The sequence below is a fragment of the Microcebus murinus genome, chromosome 10 (genome assembly GCF_040939455.1).
Source record: "Microcebus murinus isolate Inina chromosome 10, M.murinus_Inina_mat1.0, whole genome shotgun sequence".
NCBI classification, from domain to species: domain Eukaryota; kingdom Metazoa; phylum Chordata; class Mammalia; order Primates; family Cheirogaleidae; genus Microcebus; species Microcebus murinus.
In genome coordinates this window covers 43883609-43907612 of record NC_134113.1, presented here as the reverse complement: position 1 = coordinate 43907612, position 24004 = coordinate 43883609, and the positions used below count along the sequence as shown (strand labels likewise).

Sequence of the window (24004 nt, the reverse complement as noted above, 5' to 3'; positions counted from 1 at the left end):
TATGTGATAGAGAGGATAGGGAATGGAAGACACACATAAAGAGTTTTTATAAACTTTTCATCTGTTATAAAACTCATTAAACAGAATCTAAATGATTTTAAACTCTTTTAAAACATATACAATACCATTTCTCATTGATAATTTTGGAAATTTTATTTATATTTCATCTATGAAGCACATTTTTCAGATCTCTAACATCAAGATGCCATTATTCCATATTATAGTTTAACTAGCAGCATTTTTCTTTCTTAATAGTACCTAAAATAATGGTACACCTTAGATGTAATGAAATATGGTAAATTAAGAGCAAGACAAATATTTAAAATTGAAGACATTTATAACACTATTTTAAAATGCATTTTATTTTGTTCTAATATCTTACTCATAAATGAAAAACAAAACATATGTTTGTATATTTAATATAAAGCCTTACACAGTCAATATCTTCTTGGAAAAAAAAATATATCTTCTTGAGATGTCTCAGTTGCCTTATTAAAATTTATTAAATGACATTCTTTCTCATGGCTTAAAAAAAATAAAAAGAATACCAAGTGACTATTATGTTAGAAATGAAGCTGTAAATTTTTCTTTCTTTTCCTTAATTAACTATTGATGAATGAACTTTTCAAGCTTGTTTTAAAAACCATTAAATTGTTCAAATATTATTAATGATTTTTCAACATTAAGTGTTAATTCATCACTATAATAATTTTTTTACTACCATGGCTTAAAGTTCAAGAACTGGTTAGTCAGTTACTAAAAATAGGACAAGAAAAGTCTTACACAGAATCTCCCCTTTAATTTGTAAACCTAAAAGCAGACTGGCAGAAGCAAGCTCAGAAATGTCGAGGATAACTAAAACCATTTTTGCTCTTCATCAACTAATAACTGCAGGATATTTGGAGTGGAAAAAATATGTACCCATAATATAATTATTTCTAGCAAATATATGCTAATACATTCAAATGAATTCTATCATTCAGTATGTTCATCTTGTGAGGTTTTACACATATTCTCAAAATTTTCAATCACCTCTTGAACAGCATAGTGATTTCATAAAACAAGAACTTTATGATCATAACTTAATATTCACAGTTTACAACACTATAATTTAACCATATGTCATTGATCATACTAGATAATGACTATTTCCAACAATCAAGCTCACCTTTAACAAAAAAAAAATTAACTATGGATGAATAGTTCTTCCAAGGAAGACATTTCAAAAAACATGTCAGAATATTTAAATAAAATTCCACAGAGGAGAGTTTTATAAATGTTTTTAGCAATGGATGAGCCATGTTATCAATCTGATGGGCTCAACTTTCTTTTGAAGGCTTAGTATATTTAAACATTCATTCTATGATGTTATATAAATGCATAATTCAACAAAATGGTACAGTTCTACCAGTGTAAGTAAAAATCTGTAATCCTATAAGTATATGTATAAATGACACACTATAAAAATATATCCATCAAATATAGTAATAATTAGATATGTGAAAATAATGAGGCTCACCTATGTTTTTTAAGTTTTGCTTCTGCATCTGCAACCTGCTTAGTAACCATTGCTATTCTGCCAATCCCATCAATTTCCACATCAGAGCTGGCTGGGGATGATGAACTTGTCTTCAACTGATCTGATTTAATCAAACGCTGTTTCTCACGGCTAAAATAACCAATATAAAGATAGATGCATTACACCCAATAATAAACTGAAACTATTTTTGTTTAAAATGTATTCTCTTTTATAAAATAAAAACATTTATCACATTGACTAATAACAATGATGAACGATGACCAGTATGTATGATTCAAGGTGGCATTCAAAGATGACACTGTAATCTTCTCTTTGAGTGCTTTTATCTTTTTTTAAGCTGGTTATATCACAGTGCATCATTGTATTCAAGTCTATACACGATCATCTGGCTCCCCCTTCTGTATGAGTTACAAAAACATTAACTGCATCTTGGGAAAAAAACATCATCACTTATTTCCCAGTGCCAATAAACTTTATAGAGACTAAAGGAAGTTCTGAAAACAGAATATACCTTTAAAGCTAACTACATAAAATTGCACTTACTTGGCAATCTCTTCCTTTAACAATCTATATTCAATCTTCTTTTCTTCAGGCAAAGCCTCAGGTGTTCGCAAAGGATCATTTTCTTTTTCAGATTTTGGAGGTATTTTCGGTTTTGAAGCTTGCTAAAAAAACATTTGAAGTCAACAAGATCAAAAGCTTTCAAAAATTTTATACTAAGATTTATATATTAACAAAAATTAATTGACCATATATTTATCTGGGGTATAATTCTGGATGGCCCATTATGTTTAAATTTTTCTATTTATCTAATCTTTTACCAATACCACACACTGCCTTGATTTGTGTTGTCTTATAGTAAGTCTTAAAGTAGATAGTGTAATTCCTCCAACTTTGCTCTAGTTTTTTTCAAAATCATTTAGGCTATTCTAATAGAATTCATTTGTTAGTTTTACAAAAAAAATCTTACTACAATTTCATATGAATTATACTGAATCTAAAAGAACAATTAAGGGAGAAGTGATATCTTAACTGTATTATTTATTTCAATCCATGATCATGGTATGTTTCTCAATTTATTTAGGTGTACTTTGATTTCAAGATAAAATTTTAACATCTTGATCTTGGGCATATTTTATTAGTTTTATGCCCAGAGATTTCACGTATTTTTGCTGTGTTTTGATCTCTAATATAAATGATGTTATTTTTAATTTTCAGTGATTCATTGCTAGTATATAGAGACACAATTACTTATTGTATACTAATTTGTATTCTGTGACATTGCTAAACTCACTTATTAAATATAATAGCTTTTTTCTGGTATACTTTTTGGGATTTTATAAAAAGAAAATATCATCTGCAAATAAAAAAAAATTTGTATTTCACATTGTAACCCAGTGTATACTGAATACATTTAGAAATACCTGAATATCTTCATTATTTTCTATTCCTTTTTCTAAAACAATGTTGGTTGATAACTACCAAATTAATTGTATAAACCACCAAGTAGTCAAGACCTAGAGTTTGGAAAATCACTGAATTAAATCATTTCTAAACAACTGCTATAATAGGGAAAAAGAATAAAAGTTGTACTTAGATCATACACTTTAATAAGAACTGTTTTCTGGTAACATAAATACAATTCTAAAACAACAATAAATCTCCATACATAGGAGAATTATCCAATTTTACTATTTTGAAGGGACTAATTAATATGAAACACAAATTAAAGAGATTTTTAATAGTAAAATTGATCTAAATTGATACATGTTTCATTATTTAAAGTCCTAATAGCACAAATACTTACAATATGTCCACAAATCCATATATTAATAATCTTTAACTCTAAGGTCTAATTATCAGGAAAAAATAAACTTTAATAATTGCACCTACCTCAGCAGTTCGTCTTGCTTCTTTAATCATGGACTCTAATCCACCAAAAACACTATTTGTTGACTTGGAAGCCTCTCCATCAGATTCACTATCATCTGAATCATTTAGTGTTACAACCACTGATTTATGCTTTGGAAGCTACAAAGACAATATATTTGTTATTCTTGATAAGAAAAGTATGTCTATTCTTTTATTGGCTCAACCACAATGAGGGGCACAGCCTTGGACAAGTTTTTAACCTCTCTGAATTTTAATCCACAAAAATAATGGACTCCAAGTAAACTGTCTATAGCTCCTTCTGGTTATACTAGATAATTGATTATATACCACTCCACCAATACTGGTTATATGCCAAAAACATAAAATATTCTATATTCTTAAAGTCTTTCTAGACATTACTGTGATTACCTCCATCATTAAATTTTATTTTCTTTAACATTCTATAAAGAACCATAATGCCATCTAAATTAACCCTTTTAAAACCAAAGAAAAATTATTTTAATAATGCTACATAATAATTTTAAAAATGTTGTAGTCTTTGTGGTTACATATAGAGGGTTAAATTGCCAAAGCTGGTTTTCCTAACACAGGCTAGATTTCAATTTGGCTTTGCTCCATTTACTTTACTTTGAAGTCAACAGAAAACAAGGTAGAAAACTGTCGTTCAACGTCCTTTAACAAACATCACCAATAAATCATTCCATTATAGCACAGTCACTGGTTTGAAAATATAAGCAAAGTATAAAAAAAGATGAGAAAAATAAAAAACACATATTGTTAAAACTGACTCCAGAAAAGACAGAAAATCTGAATGAATCAATTTTTATAGGAAAAAAGTTGAAGAAATGGCAGAGAAAAGCATACCACACTCTGATGAGAATATTTTCCCAAATACCCTATTAAAAACACTAACAGTTTAGTGAAGACACTGCTCTCACTTCATCGATAAAAAATAAATTTTAACAATTTGTATTTATATGAATATATGTGTATGTATAAATAAACCAGGGGGTGGGAACAGGACAGCAAAACTTCATACAAAGTTTTCATAATCCGTTTGAATAAAATATTACAATTTTTGTCTGTTTTTACCGAGATCACAGTTCGTGGAAGACGAGGTCCTCTGTGAAACTTTGGATTCTGTATTCTAGGCTGAGATACTGTATTAATACTGACTATTGATAGATTGCTTCTTGGCACAGGCTGTGAATTGTTCAGAACTGGAGGTGAAGGTGGGTCACTATTACTGGATGTTTCCTAAGTAAGGAAGAGACTGCTGTAAAACATTATTACATAAAAACATAAAAACTTCTATCACCTTTTTCTTCTATCACATTATTACATAAAAAACTTCTATCACCTTTAAAAATCTTGAGCAAATCAGTATAAGACTTATTCCTAACTTTGCTGAAAAGCCCAACGAATCCGAAATAAACCGAAAAAAGTAGGAGTGCCCTAAAACTAAGCTCAAGAGCACCACCTAGAGATTCAGATGCCTAAATTACCTCTGGCTTAAAAGCTCTTTTGTTTGCTAGAGATTTAAGTAGCTCTTCTCTAAGCAGCATTTCTTCCTCCTCTTCCTCATCTGCAAACGGTGGCTTTGGAGGTTGTTCTGGATCTTCAGGTGGGAGAGGTGGTAAAGGTGGCAGAGGAGGTAGAGGTTCAAGAGAAACACACAAGCCTTCCACATAAGGCTGGCTCAAAGGTGGCATAGACTATTTTTAAAAAAGAAATAATAATTACAATGCAAATTTTATCAACTGCAAATGTTCATCTCTGTAGCAATATTAAATTGGAAAAAAGTAAACTTAAGTTTATTATTTTAGCTATAAGGAAATTATACCGTAAATTTAAAACTAACCCAAGATTCAATATTCAACCATGAAAAAGTGTTATTTTTAGAATTTTTTAAAAAATCAATAATATTTGAAATCTCTGTTCCCACTTTTATCTCTATTTAGCATTCTATAAGATATAGAAATTAAATTATACAGGGCCTTTCCTTCCAGATGACTATCTGAAAACAAGCAGAGATACTAAAACCAGAAACATACTATTTAAGTAAAAAAAATAAAAATTAGGAACCAAAGAGATTTTGAGAATAATAATCCAAAGTACCTTAATTAAGTTCCAAGAAGAATAAAATGGCTTCTTCGAAATTATCTATAAAGGAAACTAATTTTTATTTAATTCCCTGAGTTTAGATATGGATAGCTACTCAGCTAGTGGGGAAGGGGAAGAAAGGAGGAGAAAAGGGAAGAAAGAAGGAGACATGCTAAGTGCTCAAAGAAAGTCAACATGAAATTTAAACATTTACCTATGAAAAACATCTACCAGATGGATAGCTTGCCAGTAAAGGCACAACTGTTTATTTTATATGTTTCATTGCTATTAATTCTGGTAAGCAATTATGGTTTATAATCCCTCTTCAAACCTAATTATTTATTAACTACATGCCAATTTTTATAAAATTAGAAAAGACAAGGCAACACAATAATTTTCTTAGAAATCATATCAATTCTGACTTACAGAAACCTGAGGTGGTGGAGGCAAAGAAATAGATGGTGCTGGAGAAAAATACCCCAATGAACATTCAGAGAAGAACGGTGGTTGTACTGGTGAAGGAGCTGTAAAAAATGTTTTTGATAAGAGTTTAATAATACAAATACCTCCACAAAAATATATTAAATTTATGGTATAAGAAATACATCTAGGTTGACAAATTAGATTTTATCAGTCTCTGACAAAATCTTTAATCCTCACGAGTCCACATCTACCCACTTAAAATTGTCACATCATCACATAAAGTCAGCCATTCACTTTAAGCTGACAGTCCCTCAAAAGTCCCATGTTGTTCCACTTCTCACTTAATGATGACAGCAGGAAACAGATCAGGAAAAGTTAAAAGATATATATATATATATAGTTGGTTTTTTTTTGACAAACATACTTTTTAAGAAATAATAAAACCAAAAATTCCCCTGAATCCCGCCAAAGTGCCATTCTTCCCTTCATGTGGAACAAAGAAAATTGAGGACATGGACTATATAAGCTGTGTGGAACTAGAAATGAGAAGAACTACTTACTGTATTTAATCAATAAGGTGCAAATTTTTTCACACGTTAATTCTAAAATAATTACGATCAGTTCATCTCAGTTAAACTGCTAGCATTTTTCTTTCTTGGTAACAGATAAAAATAATTATGCATTTTGCCTTAATGATTTCTTAGGCTCACTGAAATATGGCAGATTCAAAGACTACTCTTATCACCCACTAACTATATAACCTCAGGGAAAATCTAATGTTCCTTCTTTATCCCATTTGTCTCACAAGTCAATACAGACATTACCCATGCCTTATATGGGGTTGACTTCAGGTCCAACTGACATAATCTACAAATACATTGATCTTCAGAAAATTTTACTTCTTAAAAATATAAATATTTGTAGTTACCATGGCAAAAAGTTAAAATTTGACAAAGCTGAGTGGAGAGTATGTTCTCTGGATAATAATTTTTTATAAAATTATTTAAAAAGCATAGATCATAAAGTCATTTTATAGAAATACAGAATATTAATATTAATACCTGGGAATTATAAAGAATCATCCAAGAATTTGAAAATAAGAAAATTAAAGATTGATCAAAGAGAATTAAATTATGAAATCAAAACATAAGATTATCAAACATCAGCTTAAAACAACCTGAAAATAAGCACTTTTGGTAAACATTAGCCAAATAATATCTATTTTGCTTTGTCTCCAGTCTAGACTCACCAAAGTAGGAGTCTACTTTTTTTTTTTTTTTTTTTTTTTGAGACAGAGTCTCGCTTTGTTGCCCAGGTTAGAGTGAGTGCCATGGCAGCAGCCTAGCTCACAGCAACCTCACACTCCTGGGCTCGAGCGATCCTTCTGCCTCAGCCTCCCGAGTAGCTGGGACTACAGGCATGCGCCACTATGCCCGGCTAATTTTTTATATACATATCAGTTGGCCAATTAATTTCTTTCTATTTATAGTAGAGACGGGATCTCGCTCTTGCTCAGGCTGGTTTTGAACTCCTGACCTTGAGCAATCTGCCCGCCTCGGCCTCCCAGAGAGCTAGGATTACAGGCGTGAGCCACCGCGCCCAGCCAGGAGTCTACTTTTGATTTGGTCTCAAAATATGACCACAGGGAGAAATACACTGATCATGTGGTCTTTTAAGCATTGCTGTTCCTGGAATGCCAACTGCATTGTTATCTGTCTCCATCTTATGTTTTCAAATTAGTGAGAGAAGAGGTCTCTCACAGCCAATCACTCCTGAACATCAACAAAAGAAAGATCTGGTCCTCAAAGGTAGAGTCAGATTCTAGACAATGCAATTTAATGGAGATACAGCCCTGACCAATCCTAAATAGCCTTTCCTGAGATGCCACCAGTATCACTTTCCATCTCCAAATTCCTATGAAGTATCATTACTGGAAGGAGATAGAAAGCCTAATAGCAAAAAAGATTTCTTTCTTTAAAGCAGAAAGATTCTTGGATACCAAGGGTTTCTTTTATATATATATATATATATATATATATATATATATTTTTTTTTTTTTATTTTTTTTTAAAGAGTAGTGTTACCATCTTTCCCACAATCTTTACTTTTAAGATCAAACAGACTTTAAACAATGTTTTTTTTTTTTTTTTTTTTTTTTACTTAAAGGCTATCTAGAAACACTTGGAAATAAAGGTTAACATAACTTATTTCAGGTTTGCTCTGTAAGTATTTAGAATACCAAGTAATGTCCATGATTACACATTCCAGCAGCAAATCTCACTTTTATTAAACATTTCTTTCAAGGTATTGGGTAAGCTTAATCATTCTCTCATAATTGTAAATACACAAATGTTTCAAGTACAGCTCATACCTGGAGAATTGGTTTCACTATCTGTATCCATAGCAACTTCTTCATAGTTGTCATACTGATAAATGCCTCCTCCACTATCAGTAGGTTGCTTATCTAAGGATCGCCTCAGGTCAGGATCTGAAGACTAAATATATAACACTATTTTGTAGTTTCAAAGCATTTTCTGTCTTAGGCTATTCTTAAGCTACAAGGTACAAATAAATTGATAATTATCTTCTAGGAAACTATCAAAAATCATGATGATTCAGTTAGATCTGCCTATCACATCTGATTTGGGAAATGCAGGTCACATGACAGGTACACTGTGGTTGATATTTTATAATTGCATCACCAGATAGAAAATGGAAATCTAGCAAAGTACTATCTATATAAATGAAATCCCCTATAGTTAGCTGAGCCATTAAATAGCTATTCCTCTATTAAATGGCACCAAGCTCTTGAACATGTCTTCCATATGATTAAAAAACTACAGGAATATATGTTTTATGTTATGAAGACTATATTAACAATAGTTCCCAAAAAGTCAGTAATATTTTAATTATGAATAAATTAGTGATACCTGAAAACTCTAGACTCTAGGTCAATGTGTTTGTCTATTGTATTTTCTTTTTTACTTATGACATTCCACTCACAGAGTTAATCACTATTAATAACTAAAAACTAGCAAAACCTATCCACATGGAGGTAGAAAGGTAATGTGCAAATAATACTTATTTCTACAAAAAGATTCTATCAAAGTACTTTTTAAAAGTTCAAAGCATGAACATTTAGAATACTTAAAATATTCCTTGCTTAGGCAAACCTGCCTCCTGATTCTCTTTAATTAAAAAACTTATTCTTTAACATACATAAAGAACAAGTATTCTTTTTTTTTTTTTGAGACAGAGTCTAACTCTGTTGCCTGGGCTAGAGTGCCGTGCCATGGCTTCAGCCTAGCTCACAGTAACCTCAAGCTCCTGGGCTCAGGCGATCCGATCCTCCTGCCTCAGCTTCCCAAGTAGCTGGGAGTACAGGCATGCGCCACCATGCCCGGCTAATTTTTTCTATATATATTAAGTTGTCCAGCTAATTTCTTTTGATTTTCTGATAGAGACGGGGTCTCGCTCTTGCTCAGGCTGGTCTCGAACTCCTTAGCTCAAACAATCCATCCGCCTCAGCCTCCCAGAGTGTTAGGATTACAGGCATGAGCCACCACACCCAGCCAAGAACATGTATTCTTTATAAGTACATTCACAAGTGTATTCTTAAAGGCATTATCAATGACTTATACATAGTAAATGTTCAACAACTGCATCATGATTAAATATAAAACAGCCACATGCACTAAGGTTATTACTATATGCTCATTTAACATTCTTTAAAATAATCCATACCAATTAATCATGACACACTTCTCATTCTACATTACTAAACAATAAAAAACTAATGAAATTCTACCCCTATACTTAAGAAACAGACATTTTTGAAATAAGTACTCACCACAATTTAGTAATACTATTTTCATCTAAATAGAAAACGCTAGCAGTCACTACTAATCATAATTTTAGCCTTCCTTTAATTTTTTCTAACACCTATAACTATGAAAGACTCATTCCCAATTATAACCTACTTTCCTTTCTCCCCCAAGAGTTAATTATCTAATAAGCTCTATCAAACATAAGATATTTGCAGTTTCTCTTATTTGACAGAATCTATAAAACTCTAAGAACACTTAAATTTGAGTAATACTTTGACTTTATATTTTTGCATTTCTTACTTTGCTTCTTGATCTCCTCTTTCCACCAACCAATTTCATGAATCGATTGTATTGCTCTTCCTGATTTGAGAGATCTCGAATTTTTCTGATTTCTTCTTCTCTTTTCCTTCTCTCTTCTTCTTCAGCTTGTTTCCGCTGATCCTCTTCTTTCTGTCTTTCCTGTTCTTTTTGTTGTTGTAGTTTCTTCCATGCCTTTGTTTGCTGTTTCCTCAATGCTTGTTTAGCTATAGATGAAAATACATAAACATTAGTATCTGTTAGAGTTAGAATTTTATAGGAGATAAAAGAAAGAGCTTTAAAAATTATTTTCATTATCACTGAGTCATCTATACAGTTGCTCCTCTAAGTTGTTTATATAGGATTATCTTCCATTTTAGGGCCCTATAATTCCCCAAACTCAAAGCTTTCTGAATTAAAATCTAGAAACTATACTGACATATTAATTCAATTTTAAAAATGTAACAGAAATGATCACCTGTAGTGCTAACTTTTTTGGCCGAATGTGTTTTTGTACTGGTTTTAACTTTTTGCTGTACAGTTTTCGTTTTAGTCAACTTTTCTTTGCTTTCTTTCATCACCTGCTGTTCTTTTTGTTGCCATTTTTTACTGGCTGACTGAAGAGCCAAAAGACGAAGCTGTAATTCTGATAGCTCCTCTTCATCTTCACCAAGTTTCTTTAAAGCAAAAAGAAACAGTTAAAATTTTTAAATTCCATAATTTAACCTCAAACATTTCACCAAGTCAAATCTTTAAGATTAGAATTTAATGTTAGTTTTAAGGCAATTATTTAAAGGGCAAATACAGATAAAATAAGGAAATGAATTTACTTACTGTAGCCCAAGACTCTAATTTAATGCCTTTAATACAAATAGAAGATCAATCTGTGGAAGGTATGTGTATACATGTAAATACGCAGGGTTGGGACAGGAAGGGTATAACTGATAGAACAGGATGATGCAAAAAGGGAAAACTAAGAATTAGAGATCAGCATTTAAAAGAGCTTCCCAGACTTGAGAGAGTAAAAATCTGATGGCAACAAATACAAGAAGAAATCAAGAACCTAGGAGAGGTAAGAAATGAGAATGAATGGGTTCCATAATCATGTGATTTTCTAGCTTCACATGTAATACAGAGAACAGATCCACTGAATGTCAAGACTCAAATTTGCAAACTTTCTTTTTTATGTATTTTTAAATTCTTTAATGTACCACTGAAGATAAAAATCTAGATATTTGCTTACATTTGACTATTGTGTATTCTAAAGCTACAGAAATTTATCTCAACATTTAAAATATTTTGAACACACATGACTTCTTCATGGAAGCTAAAACAGGAAGATGTTAAAAGCAGATGTTTGAGAACTTTTTCAAATTGAAATAATTTCTTCATTTCATTCATTTTATCTCTCTTTTCTTGAGATAAAAAAAGATTAATCTATTCTCCACATTAAAGCTAAAATATAACTGGAAATGTCAGGTTCTTAAGCAGAGGTTCTTAATTAGAGTCCATGGATTTTTTTTTTTTTTTTTTGGCAGAGTCTTGCTCTGTTGCCCTGTCTAGAGTGCAATGGTGTCACCATAGCTCACCGCAACCTCAGATTTCTGGGCTCAAGTGATCCTCCTACCTCAGCCTCCCAAGTAATTGGTACTACAAGTTCACGCCATCACACCTGGCTAATTTTTTCTATTTAAGAGACAGGATCTTACTCTTGCTCAGGCTGGTCTCAAACTCCTGACCTCAAGAAATCCTCCTTCCTCGCCCTCCCAGGGTGCTAGGATTACAGGCATGAGCCATGGTGCCCAGCTGAGTCCATGAATTTTAATGGAAGGGAGGCTCCTTTGGCCTCTCCATTCCTAAAGTTAAGGACAAAACTATGTGTGTTTTTCCTTTATGTGTGTGTATGTAAGGGAAAGGAGGAGTCAAGAGAGTCCAAGATTCCAAAAGGTTATGGTCCACTTATCCAGTAATTTTTTCTTATAGGTGAATTGTAATTATGCTTTTTCTAAAATACAATTAAATAATTCTTTCTATTCTTAAGCATAAAGAAAACAGTGGATCTAAACTAATAGTGTCACCTGAATATGAACTACTATAAATCCCTTTTTTAACTCTAAGTCACTTCAACATACCAAATTTTATTGCTAGGTACTGAAATTCCAGAGCTGAGCTGTCCAATATAGTAGCAATGAGCTACACATGGCTTTTTTTTTTTTTTTTTTTAAAGAGATAGGGTCTCAATGCATTGCCCAGGCTGGAGTACAGTGGCATGATCACAGCTTACTGTAACCTCAAATTCCTGGGCTCAAGCAATCCCCCTGCATCAGCCTCCCAAGAAACTGAGACCACAGGTCCACTCCACCATGCCCAGTGAATTTTTTATCTTTTGTAGAGACAAAGTCTCGCTATGTTGCCCTGGATGGTTTCGAACTCCTGGGCTCAAGCAGTCCTCCTGCCTCAGCCTCTCAAAGTGTTGGGATTACAGATGTGAGCCACCATGACCAGCCCACATGTGGCAAAATGAATTTTAAAATTTGTACCTAAGTCACATTAATCACATTTCAAGTTGTTAATAGCCACATGAGGCTAATGGCTACCAACTTGGAGAGTGTAGCTATAGAACATTTTCATTATTGTAGAAAACAATGGAAATTTAGTTTAAAATAAAGCTATCAACATTGTTCCATTGAGACTTAAAAGTCTGATTACTTTTTGTACTTACTTCTTTTGGAATAAAAGCAAGAAACCACTGTTTATGTTACACAATACAGAAAGCATATATATATATATATATACACACACACACACACACATACATACATACACATATATATATATGCTATTTGAAGTAGCTACTTAAACAGCAAGAGCACTGAATAAGTAGGAGTCAGAGAACCTTATTCAACTAATAAGTTCTGGCACTTAATACCTATGTATCTTTAGGCAAGTCACTTAATTTCCCAAATGAATCCTACCTCATCTATAAAACATACACAATGTCAAGTTACTTCATAGAGTAACTGCGAGGATATTAAAAACTATGTGTTGTATTACCAGTTCTAAATTCAAGACCATCTTTTCCTAAAGCTCCTTGGCTTTTTGAATTATTTTGATTTACACATAAAAACAAATTGAAATCTCAACAGAAGAAACTATAGATATTTCAAATCTCTAACTCAATAAAGAAAAAGCTTGAGTTATCGACTGCCTATTACATGTTAAACACAGTGCTTGATCCTCTGTACTTTATGAAGCCTCACAGGAACCCAGAGAACAGATGGCATTAAGCTTACTTTCCAGAAAAGAAAATGGAGGCAAACAAAGGCTAAATAGCTCACACAAAGTCACTCAGCTAATAAGAGGAGGAGCTAGAATTTGACACCATGTAAAGGTCTACCTAACTCCAAAGCTTTCCCACACAGGATGATCCACAAAAACTAGAAAGTCTCTGAATCAAAATTAAAAGTTTCAAAAAAACAATCAATAAGGTCATCTATGAGTATGTATAACACTTCAATTAAATATAACTTGCAGAACCCAGTGGAAAGAAACTCCAAGACATCGCTCCAGAATTTCTTATCTTTAAGGCTTATCTCAAAATGGGGTTGTATCAATGATCAAAGAAAATGACTGGAAAGCAAGAGAGGATTTCCCTTCAAAAGAACAGACTAAAGCAATCTAAGAATGGGTCTTATAGAGATACCCAATCCCACAAAGCAGTATCTTACCTTTTCAGATAGAATATCTGAGGTACTAATTCTTCTTAAGTTTTGTTCTTTATCTTCTAATCCTTTAAAATAAAATAGCATCTTTTGAATACTCTAAAAGATAGTCACAATCTAAAATAAAATAATGCTATATAATATTTAGTAGTAAATGGTCTCATTTTTTCAATCTCTCAACCAAAAAGAAAGAATTCCATTAAAGAGAATGAAAATCTGAACAAACTTCTCCTATCAGCCTCAAATCTGAAACTTATGAGGCAAATGATACAAAATATTAAATAAATTAGAACTATACTTTGATATAACAACTTCTGAACTAAAACTATTTCAAATAACAATAGAATTTATAGAGTAGATATTCAAGAAGCAAAGCTTCATTATCAAGTAGATTGTCCACAGATAGAATAATTAAATTAATTCAGTCTTCTAAAGTTGATGTGAGGGGGGGAAATGGGCATTTATTGAAACCTTAAAATCTGTACCCCCATAATATGCCGAAATTAAAAAAAAAAAAAAAGTTGATGTGAATTCAACATTTCAAGACTGTATTGGACTTATGCATCAAAGAACTGGTCTTCTATTTAACTAGAAAAGCATTAGCAAAGGCAGTTTAAGTATCAACAAAATTAAGTTCATCCACATTTTCCAGAAATCTAGCCTGGGCCCAGACTTCCAACGAAGCAGTGTACAAAATTTTACATTTATATTATCTAACCTACAACAGGTTTACAAATCACATAATATGGTTATAGTACATTTACAATTGTATTAAGATATTTTTGTAGTTAAAACAGATGAAGTAAAAAAACCCAGAAATCTTTCAAGATGACACAAGTGAAGTTGCAACACTAGGATTTAAACTAGATCTAAACTCTAAGCCCAAGTTTTTTTTCCACAATACTACCCCTGGCAGTGTTCCAAATATCCTAATTTTGATTGCTCAAGTGAATCTACTGGTGAAAAAATATGCACCTTATTCAATAAGGAAAGAAATGACTAATCAAACACCTCAAAGTAAATAGAAGGCAATGATCAAATTTCAAGATAGATGAGTTCTGCTATACAGCTTATTCTATAAATGTGAATTTGTTGCAACATGATTGGTATATTAGAAAATAACTTGAGCATAATATAAATTTTACATCTACTTATATGTGGTTTATCTCAGAGAAACACTAATAATGCAGAAAGTGATCTGAGCTTTGTAGGAATATACAAACCACACATATTCAAACACTTAGCAGCTACCACAGTTCATTATGTTATGCGCCATACCCATTTACATGTGGTGCTACAACGTACTGTCTGATTTCAGATAACACTCCTTGCTCCACTTCATAACAAAGCATAAGCTGCAAATCTTCTACCTCCACAGGTACACTTTAAGACTTTTTCAGGGTAAACTGGCATGTATTATAATATTTCAAGCATTTTTTAATTCATTTAACATGTAAAGATATGCTATCATTTTTCTTCAATTCCTATCTTTTTTTATGTGTCACTGACAAAGTTTGAGTGCTGTTCCTCTAACCCTATTTTCTCCATATACTCTGGTTTTTATTGCATAATTTTGTAGTGTGGTGTTATTTAGGAATGCATATGTCCCATTACAGCAAAATTCACCTTACTTCAAAAAATGTAAGACTAGTAATGACTATTAGACAAAAATAAATGGGAAAAAAATGAAGACAAATAGCTTTCCAATAATGAATGGAGAAAGAACTACATTTTTCTCTTACATGAGAAACCTGTAAGTTTCATTAGGTCATGAGAAATCTGTTGGTTGATTAGGATCTCATTTGTCTATTAAAAATGGCAGCACCCTCCCCCTACCCTTTAATCTAGCACAGAGGTAAGTATTCATTAACCTAGTAGGTACCTTATGGGTACAATGCTACCTTAAAAACAAGTACAAACCATAAATTTCAGACAATAAACTTTACACAAAGATTACAAATGCAGGTTATTTAAACTAACTGAATGGGTAATTAGACTCTGTCTTGCCACTATCATGGGTCTGTACAATAAAAGTAACTCAATTTTACTCAAAACCTCCAGAATGAAAATTGGTCTTATATAGTCATACAGTATTTAAAATATTATTGAATGAAACTCTTAATGTGAACTAGAGATAAAAGTCATCAGCACATAGATGGTAGTAAAAACCATAATAATGAAAGATGAAATACTTACACAAGAAAATTAATTCTAAAAAAATAAAAGAAAAAGGAAATCAGAAAGTTATAAGAAAATCCATATGTACAATATTACAGAAACTCCAAAATCACAGGATAAGAAAAACATAACTGAAAATAGTAGACATGTTTAGCTGCTATGGATCATTCTCAACATTACAGCCAGAGTAATCCTTTGAAAATATAAAACAGATTATGTCAGTGCTTAGCTCAATACCCTGTAAGAGCTCCCCATTTCACTCAGAATAATAAATTCTTAGAAGGCTCTATAAGATCTGTCCCCACCCAATCTCTTCTCTCCCACTATTTATCCTCTTCAATCTTGCCTTTAGTAGCATAGGCCTCCTTGTTATTTCCCAAATATGCCAAGTATCTTTCTGCATAAGGGTCATTATTCTAGTCCAGTGATTCTCAAAACTTTAGAGCATGTTAGCATCAAAGAAGGGCTGGCTGTATACAGATTGCTGGGCCTCATTTTCACAGCTCACACAATTCAGTGTGATCTAAGGCCTGAGAATTTGCATTTCTATTAAGTTCCCAGGTAATGCAGCTCCCAAGGACCACATTTTGAAAATCACTTCTCTTTGTCCAGAAACCTCTTCTTCCAGAAATCTATTTGGTTCTACCCTGTCTTCAAAATCTTTGTTTAAATCTCATTTTCACACTAAAGCCTATCCTGACCACCCTATTAGTGCTGCAACCTGTACCTCCATCCCCTTCCTACTTACCCTGTTATATTTTTTCGTAACAGAACTCACCATGTTAACTGTCTCACCTTCTAAAATGCAAGCCCATGAAGCCATAAATGATTGTATATTTTCTACACCAATGTATTTCCCAAGAGCCAGGAATAAAGTGCTCAACTAATTTTTGAACGAATGATAGAATGAAATCAAAACCATCTACAGAATTTTACAATTAGGTTGTATAAAAATCTAGCCATTGAGTAGTTTCAGTATTGCATAGAGAAGCTGACTGTGCTGGATTAATGAGGAATTGGGAAGTAAAGTGAAGAGTTAGTGCAGAACAGCCATTCCAGTAGTCTCAGTGAAAAGAGAAATACTTGACCTAATTAATTTAAGGGAAAATGCAAGATGAAAAGGAAGAGATGTTTAACTTTTTGAATGGAGAACTCAAACATGTTTATAATAAGAACAGCCTAAAGAAAAAGTGGTTAAAGACAATGCAGAATAAATAACATATAGAGCAAGGACCCAGAGAAGGTGGGAGAAGTTAGAGCCAGGAATATAGGTTAAAACAAAGTAGCCATGAACGGTCATCACTTCCATAGAGTGGGAAGAATGGAAGTAAAAACTGATATGGATAACAAGTTTATGGTCAAGAACTGAAAAGCTGAGATTGAGGTCACCTCAAATAAGGCAAGATTCTACGCTGACAATAAGGGAGGGAGTAGGGTGACTAAAAGGCCTGAAAAAAATCATGAAGGTGTATAAGAGTTGTTGAGAGACATGGAAAAAAGCTAACCAATAACGAGTTAAAAATTAGATAGCAGAGTCTTGCTGAGGATTTGGGGGAAATGCTCATGTAGAAACACTTATTGATTCAGATGTAATTTTAAGCTTCTTTGGTTTTCCTCCAAACCCTTTTCCACACTGATGCCAGTTATTTTTCTAAAACACACATCTGATCACACCATTTTCCTGTTTAAAAGTATCTGACAGTCCACCCCATGTTTAAAAAATAAAATTCAAATTATTTAGATGTTCAAGGCCCTTCCCAATCTAACTTTAACCTGTCCTTTTATAAACTTATGCCCAACCATTCCCCAAAACATATCATATATCCCACCTTGCATCCATATTTGACCAATTTCAATACCCTTAACAAGCCCTCTGTACCTCCTCTGTCTGCTCATGTGGTTCCTTCTGATTTCTCCAATGGAAAACACTCATTTTTCAAGATGCAGATAAAACATTTTCATCTCTATGAAAATTTTCTAAATTCAGGTGGGGATATTTGATCCTTTCTCTTTGTTACTGCAGGCTTTCACATATAACTCTTATTATACTCTATGATAGTTATTTGTGTCTTTTCTATCCCCCTGGGTTATACTTTTAAAAACTGCCTGTGTAAGAATTATGAAATTCTTTTCAGCTAAACTGAAAAGGGGAAAAGTAGCTCCAAACCAGATTCAAGAAGCACAACAAATTCCAAACTGGATAAATAAAAAAAGAAATCTACAATCTAATAGATAAACTAATAGTTAAACTAATAAATCTAATAAACTAATACATCTATTAGTTAAACTACAGAATATCAAAAACAGAAATAGAATCTTTAAAGCAACCAAAGAAAGAAGACAGATTACCTTCAAATTAGAAATCATTAAGACTGATAGCTGACTTTTTAAAATCGACAATGGGAGCCAGAAAATATCTTCAGAATGGTGCGAATATAATTAGACAACTTAGAATTCTAAACCTAGAGAAATCATCTTTAAAGAGGGTAAACAGAAATAGTTTTCCACCCAGCAGAAACACATTAAAAAATTCTAAAGAATATGTTTAAGCATAAGTGATTCTAGACATAATAGGAAGAGTGAGCCAAGAAAGTGCTAAATATACAGGCAAAGCTAAGCAAACATTGGTCTTTGTAATTTAGGGAGAGAATAAGATCTTGATTAACTTTAAACACTGATAAGAATTCATGTTACAATTCCTACAGGAATCAATAACAGATTAGAAACTTAGCATCTAACTTCCAGAATAGCAAAAGAAAAAAAAAAAAAAAAAGATTGAATCCAGCTCCACACTATGTATAAGTGACATTTGAGATATGAGGATACAGAAAGATGGAAAGGATGGAAAATTATACACAAGCATACACTTATTAAGAGAAAGATGGTGTTACTGTTAACATAAAACAGTCTTTGAGGCAAAAACAGTACTAGAAATAAAGGAAGTTACTATATAATAATGAGTCAATTCCCCAGCCTCAACGTTTAAATACTTTAAATAAATTACTTTAAATAGTAAAAGTTTAAAATCACAAATCCACCATTATAATGGCAAATTTTAACACACCTGTCTCAGTGACTGATCAAGAAGATCAAAAAATAAAGATGTGAACATCAGAAGTTTGATCAATCTATATATTCCATTCAAACACACACAGAACACGTATAAAAAATCGATCATATACTAGACAAGAAACCAAGTCTCTACAAACATTTCAAAAAATTGGTAAGCATATAAATCTTATTCTCTGACAGTAATTGACTTAGATATCACTAACAAAAAACTGCCAGAAAACCTACACGCTTGGAAGAAACACACTTCCAAATAGCCTACAAGTCAAAGAAAAACAAAAATTTGAAAATATTAAGAATGAATGAAAAAAACTTACATATCTCAACTTGAGATAGAATAAATTAGAAATTTCACGACCTAAAATGATCTGAATAGGAGAGGGGCTGAAAACTGATGAGTTTTAAAACTATAGACTTATTTCAAGGGAAATTAAAGAAGAGAGGAAAAAAGGGAGATAGAATTTATAAATGCTATAGATATTAAAAAGGTAAGAGAGTCTTAAGAATTTTTTTATATATTTTACAACTTATAGGAAATGGACACATTACAAGAAAATTATAGTTTACCTAAACTGCCTTAACAGAAATGACAGCAACACTCAGTAGCTTAAAACTTTCCCAGAAATAACTCCATTCAGGCCCCAACATTTTACAACAAGATCTTCCAAATATCCCAGCATGATCCCAATCTTAAACTATTTCAGAGAATAAGGAAGAAACCACCACCAACTCATAATGAGTATCATAACCTTATACTAAAAACTGGCAAGGAAAAAAAGAGGAAAAATTACAGGTTATGAATACAGATGAAAAATTCTAAATAAAACATAAGCAAACCTTTATTTATAATTGCCCAAAGTTGGAAAAACCCAAATATCCCACAACTGGGAGATGGATAGACTATAGTATAGACATATAATGGAATATTACTCAGTAATAGAAAAGAATGAGCTACCAATATACACAACTATATGGATAAATTTCAAATACACTATGCTAAGTGAAAAAAGCTAGAATCAAAAGGCAATATACTGCATGACTCCATTTATGTGACATACTGGAAAAGGCAAAACTATAGGGGACATCAGTGGTGGCCAAGCAGATTAAGGGCTGAGAGCATCTACAAAAACACATGGGGAAACTGTTAGAGGTTGATGAAACTATTCTGTTAACTGTGGTGGCTGGTGATGATGACCCAAATGTCTACATCTGTCAAAACTTGAAAAATACTAAATACAAAATACTAAAGATACTATATACTAAAAAAGGTAAATTTTACTGTATATAAATTAAATCCTAATAATAAAGAGGAAGAGAAAAAAATTAACAAAACAAATTCATGACTTAAAAATGATTTATCATGAACTAACAGTATTTAAGACAGACATACAAGGGTGGTTTAACACTACAAAACAATTAACATAATTCATTATACTAATAAATTAAAGGAAATAAATTAGATGCTCATCTCAATGAAAGAAAAAGATTTGGTAACATCCATTCATGCTGAAAATCTCAAACTAGGAATGAGGGGAAAACTTTCTTTACCTAATAAAGGGTACCTAGAAAAAACATTGGTTTAACGGTAAATGTCAAAAGCATTCCCTTTAAGTTAGGCAACAAATATGCCCACTCTTATCATTTATGTTCAACATTGTATTATAAGTCCCGGCCATCATGCCAGACCAAAAAAGAAATAAAGCAAAGATTAGAAGAAAATAAAACTTTTCATTATTCAGTAATATGACTATTGGCATAGCAAGAACAAAAGCATTTACAGGTTTGAATCATTTTAACGATGTACACTACCAAAACAAATAGTTATTCCTTTAGAGAAAGAACAATCTTATTACTAATTGAAATATTTCATTCCGTTACCTTGACTAGATTCAGTAGTGTCGGATTTCAGAGAAAGCTGTTTTGCTCCATCTTTAACTTTTTTCAACCGGTTCTTATCTCCTGGTAAAGTCAATTTTTGCCTGAGTGGTTTTAATTCAAATGCCTGAAAAGTTTTGACCTGTGTTTTCTCCTCAGGAGCTATTTCTTTACTTGAGTCCTTTGTAATACTGACATTATCAGTGCTTGTTTGGTCCTCAAAGTTCAATACTTTAGGATCTTCTTGCACATTCTCTTCTTTGCTACTCAAAGCTAGTTTTTCATCCTTATTGATGCATTCTAATTCCAACTGTATTTGTTTATACTTTAAAAGTAAATCTTCAAAAGTTTCTTCCCCACAGTTTTCACTTTTTGATGAATAATTTTGTTTTCTTGATGGAGATCTTCCAAAACCTTTGGCTGAATAGCATGTTAAGGAAACCAGTTTCCAAAAATTTTCCAGTTAAATTTAACAAAAATATACAGGTTACAGACGATTTTTCTCCCTTTTTAATTTTTCAAGAAAGATGAATTGATATTTTTAACTTACTAAATTCCATTTAATATATGTGCTGCTAATGCCCTCTTTTATTATGTGCCCATATTTCAATTTAACAAGCATCCACATAAATAGTCCACTTACAAAACCACTAGTGCCAGTAATTACCAGTAGTATCCACAGGTAGTCCACCTAGTTAGATTTTAGCATCTTTCCTTCTGTAGGTGCCAAGAAAGCCCATAATGAACTGGATGTTAGAGATTGTTTTCTGAAGCAAGAGGAGAGAAACTGAATGGTTTGTCACAGATGTGGATAATTTACACTGTAGATAATCAGGAGGAAATATTTCTTCTCTTTAATTAGTTCTTCTCATGTCTCAATTTTTAAAAAGAGATAAAAATGAACACTGACAATTAGCAGTTAGACTAATTTATGAATGAGACATTTTCTTAAAAATCTAATACATAAGTTTAGAGCTCATCAAATATACTAAAATCCAACATATGCACAACTAAAATAATTATGGCAGTTATAAAATTAAACAGCATTTTAATAGCACCCAAAATACATTTTGTAAACTAATTTTTCCCTAAAGACAAGGATATCTGAACCAATTATTTTCACATCTTTCTCTAACAGTGATAGAAGAGAATGTCTTCCTGGGAAATGCCTACAAAGTTTCAAACTATAATTTTTATTCCAAACAATTCATACATGAGAATTGTTACAACTCATTTTTCCAGCCTAGAAATTAAGAGAAAAGACAAATACCTTCTGTGGTTTTAATACAATTAATCATTCATAGATCATTTTGAACTGGCCAGGATATAATATTACAATTCCCTAAATGTAGTTCTTTTTTCACTACTCACAGGACAAGCAGCCAGCAAAAGATTTTTAAAGTCCCCTGATGATCAATTCCAAGAATGGGAATCACCACCATTTGAGAAACTAAGTAAGTATTAATAAGTGTTACAATTAAAAATCTTAACTTTTCTGCAGCAAAACTTTTCCAGTAATCTTTGGTTTTCTGATCTCTTCTCTTTACAGCCAAGTTTCTTGAAAGAAAATTAGTCTCTCAATATCTTTCTTTCTCTTCAATCAAATGGAATCTGGCTTTCATCCCATTAGTCTCCAGAAACTGCTCTGAGTTTATCCACTAATGTTTTTAAATCTTGTTTTTCACCTGACCTTTCTGCAGCATTTGACACTATAAACCATTTCTCTCTTGGCTTCTATAATTCCCACTCTCCCCTTGTTTCCCTACTTGTTTTGTTTGTCTTTTAAGCTTCATGGCTCCTTTCTCTCAAACTCCTGAAATAATAATGCTCTTCAGTGAGCTCAATCAACTTAGTCTCTTTCCCTTTTCATTTTCAGCATTTTAATACATTCCCATAGTTTTACTATTACAAGAGAGAAGTTTGGCCTGGTGATCCCATACTGCAGCCAGAGAGAATAATCTTTCCAGAATACAAATCTGATAAAACCACTCCCCTTGTTTAAATCTCACAAACAGAGTCCAAAATCCTGAGAATGAATATAATGCCTTCAAGATCTGACCTGTGCTTTCCAAACTTACCTTTTCTTCTGCTCATCACAATGTATGCCTAGGTTTGTGTTTAGGTTTCTCCATTCTTCAACTTGACCCCAATTCAAATGTCACCTCCTCTGTGAAGTGAGTGCTCTCCTCTCCCCCTTCTCATGCACTCCGTACATAAATTCTGTAATTATCTGCATTTACAACTTACTTTTCAACAGAGCCATTTAAAGGTACAACTGCAGTAATTAAAAAAAAGAAAGACTAAAAACCTTAGAAACAGTTGCAAAGCGAAAAGATTCAATACACTAACAAAAAATAACAAAAGAACAGAAAATGAAGAAAAGCAATTGAGTTATTACCATAATTGATTAATTTCCTTCAAAGTTAAATGAAATCTCCTAACCCTGTCTATGAAAGATACCTAGAATCAAACCAACTTACCAAATTTAAGCTTGTCAAGATGCAATTTCTAACTGAAACCTGGTTTAAAAAAAAAGAACGGCTATTCAACTTGTTCAGCTGCAGCTGAAAATGGAATGACTTTTTACTGATGACAGACACTAGCCTAATTATGTTAGCTCTCATCAGAATTGAAAGTTTAAAACAGTAGTCATTCAAGAGAGACTTAAACTTATACTGACAGTGTATATTATTAAGAAAAAATAATGAAAATAAGAACTGCAATAGAATCTCGTTTATTCTATTTCTTTAAAGCTGCAACTAGCACATCTTATTATAGTGAAAGAACTTGTGGCAAAAAAAGAAATAGCCCCAGTACTTGGACTACTTCACTTCTAGATTATAGAAATAACCACAGAATAACTTTTATTCTTTCTTTATACAATATTTGTAAAAATTAAAAAGCTGTTGTAATCAGTGGAAATATGAATTAAACTGAGTACAATCTTGATATTAAGGAATTTGAACAAAGTTTTGTATTATACATTTTGTTTGCTCACATTAATACAAAAGTGGCTGAGAACTATGTTTTCCTTCTCAAATTCTTAAAAAAGAACACCACCTCTAGGATGGATAAGG

General features: G+C 32.2%; 1 protein-coding gene across 1 annotated transcript in view; it reads right to left on the bottom strand.

The window, feature by feature from the left end:
- Nucleotides 1-24004, bottom strand: part of ZFC3H1 (zinc finger C3H1-type containing) — a 51168-nt gene that overhangs the window by 24476 nt on the left and 2688 nt on the right. The window contains exons 2-12 of the mRNA XM_012738845.2: nt 20931-21347; nt 13812-13873; nt 10562-10760; nt 10087-10310; nt 8331-8454; nt 5963-6060; nt 4939-5148; nt 4526-4690; nt 3434-3571; nt 2084-2205; nt 1520-1669 (exon numbers count right to left, since the gene is read on the bottom strand). Coding sequence (XP_012594299.2) covers nt 1520-1669; nt 2084-2205; nt 3434-3571; nt 4526-4690; nt 4939-5148; nt 5963-6060; nt 8331-8454; nt 10087-10310; nt 10562-10760; nt 13812-13873; nt 20931-21347 — 1909 coding nt within the window. The remainder of the gene's footprint in view (nt 1-1519; nt 1670-2083; nt 2206-3433; nt 3572-4525; nt 4691-4938; nt 5149-5962; nt 6061-8330; nt 8455-10086; nt 10311-10561; nt 10761-13811; nt 13874-20930; nt 21348-24004) is intronic.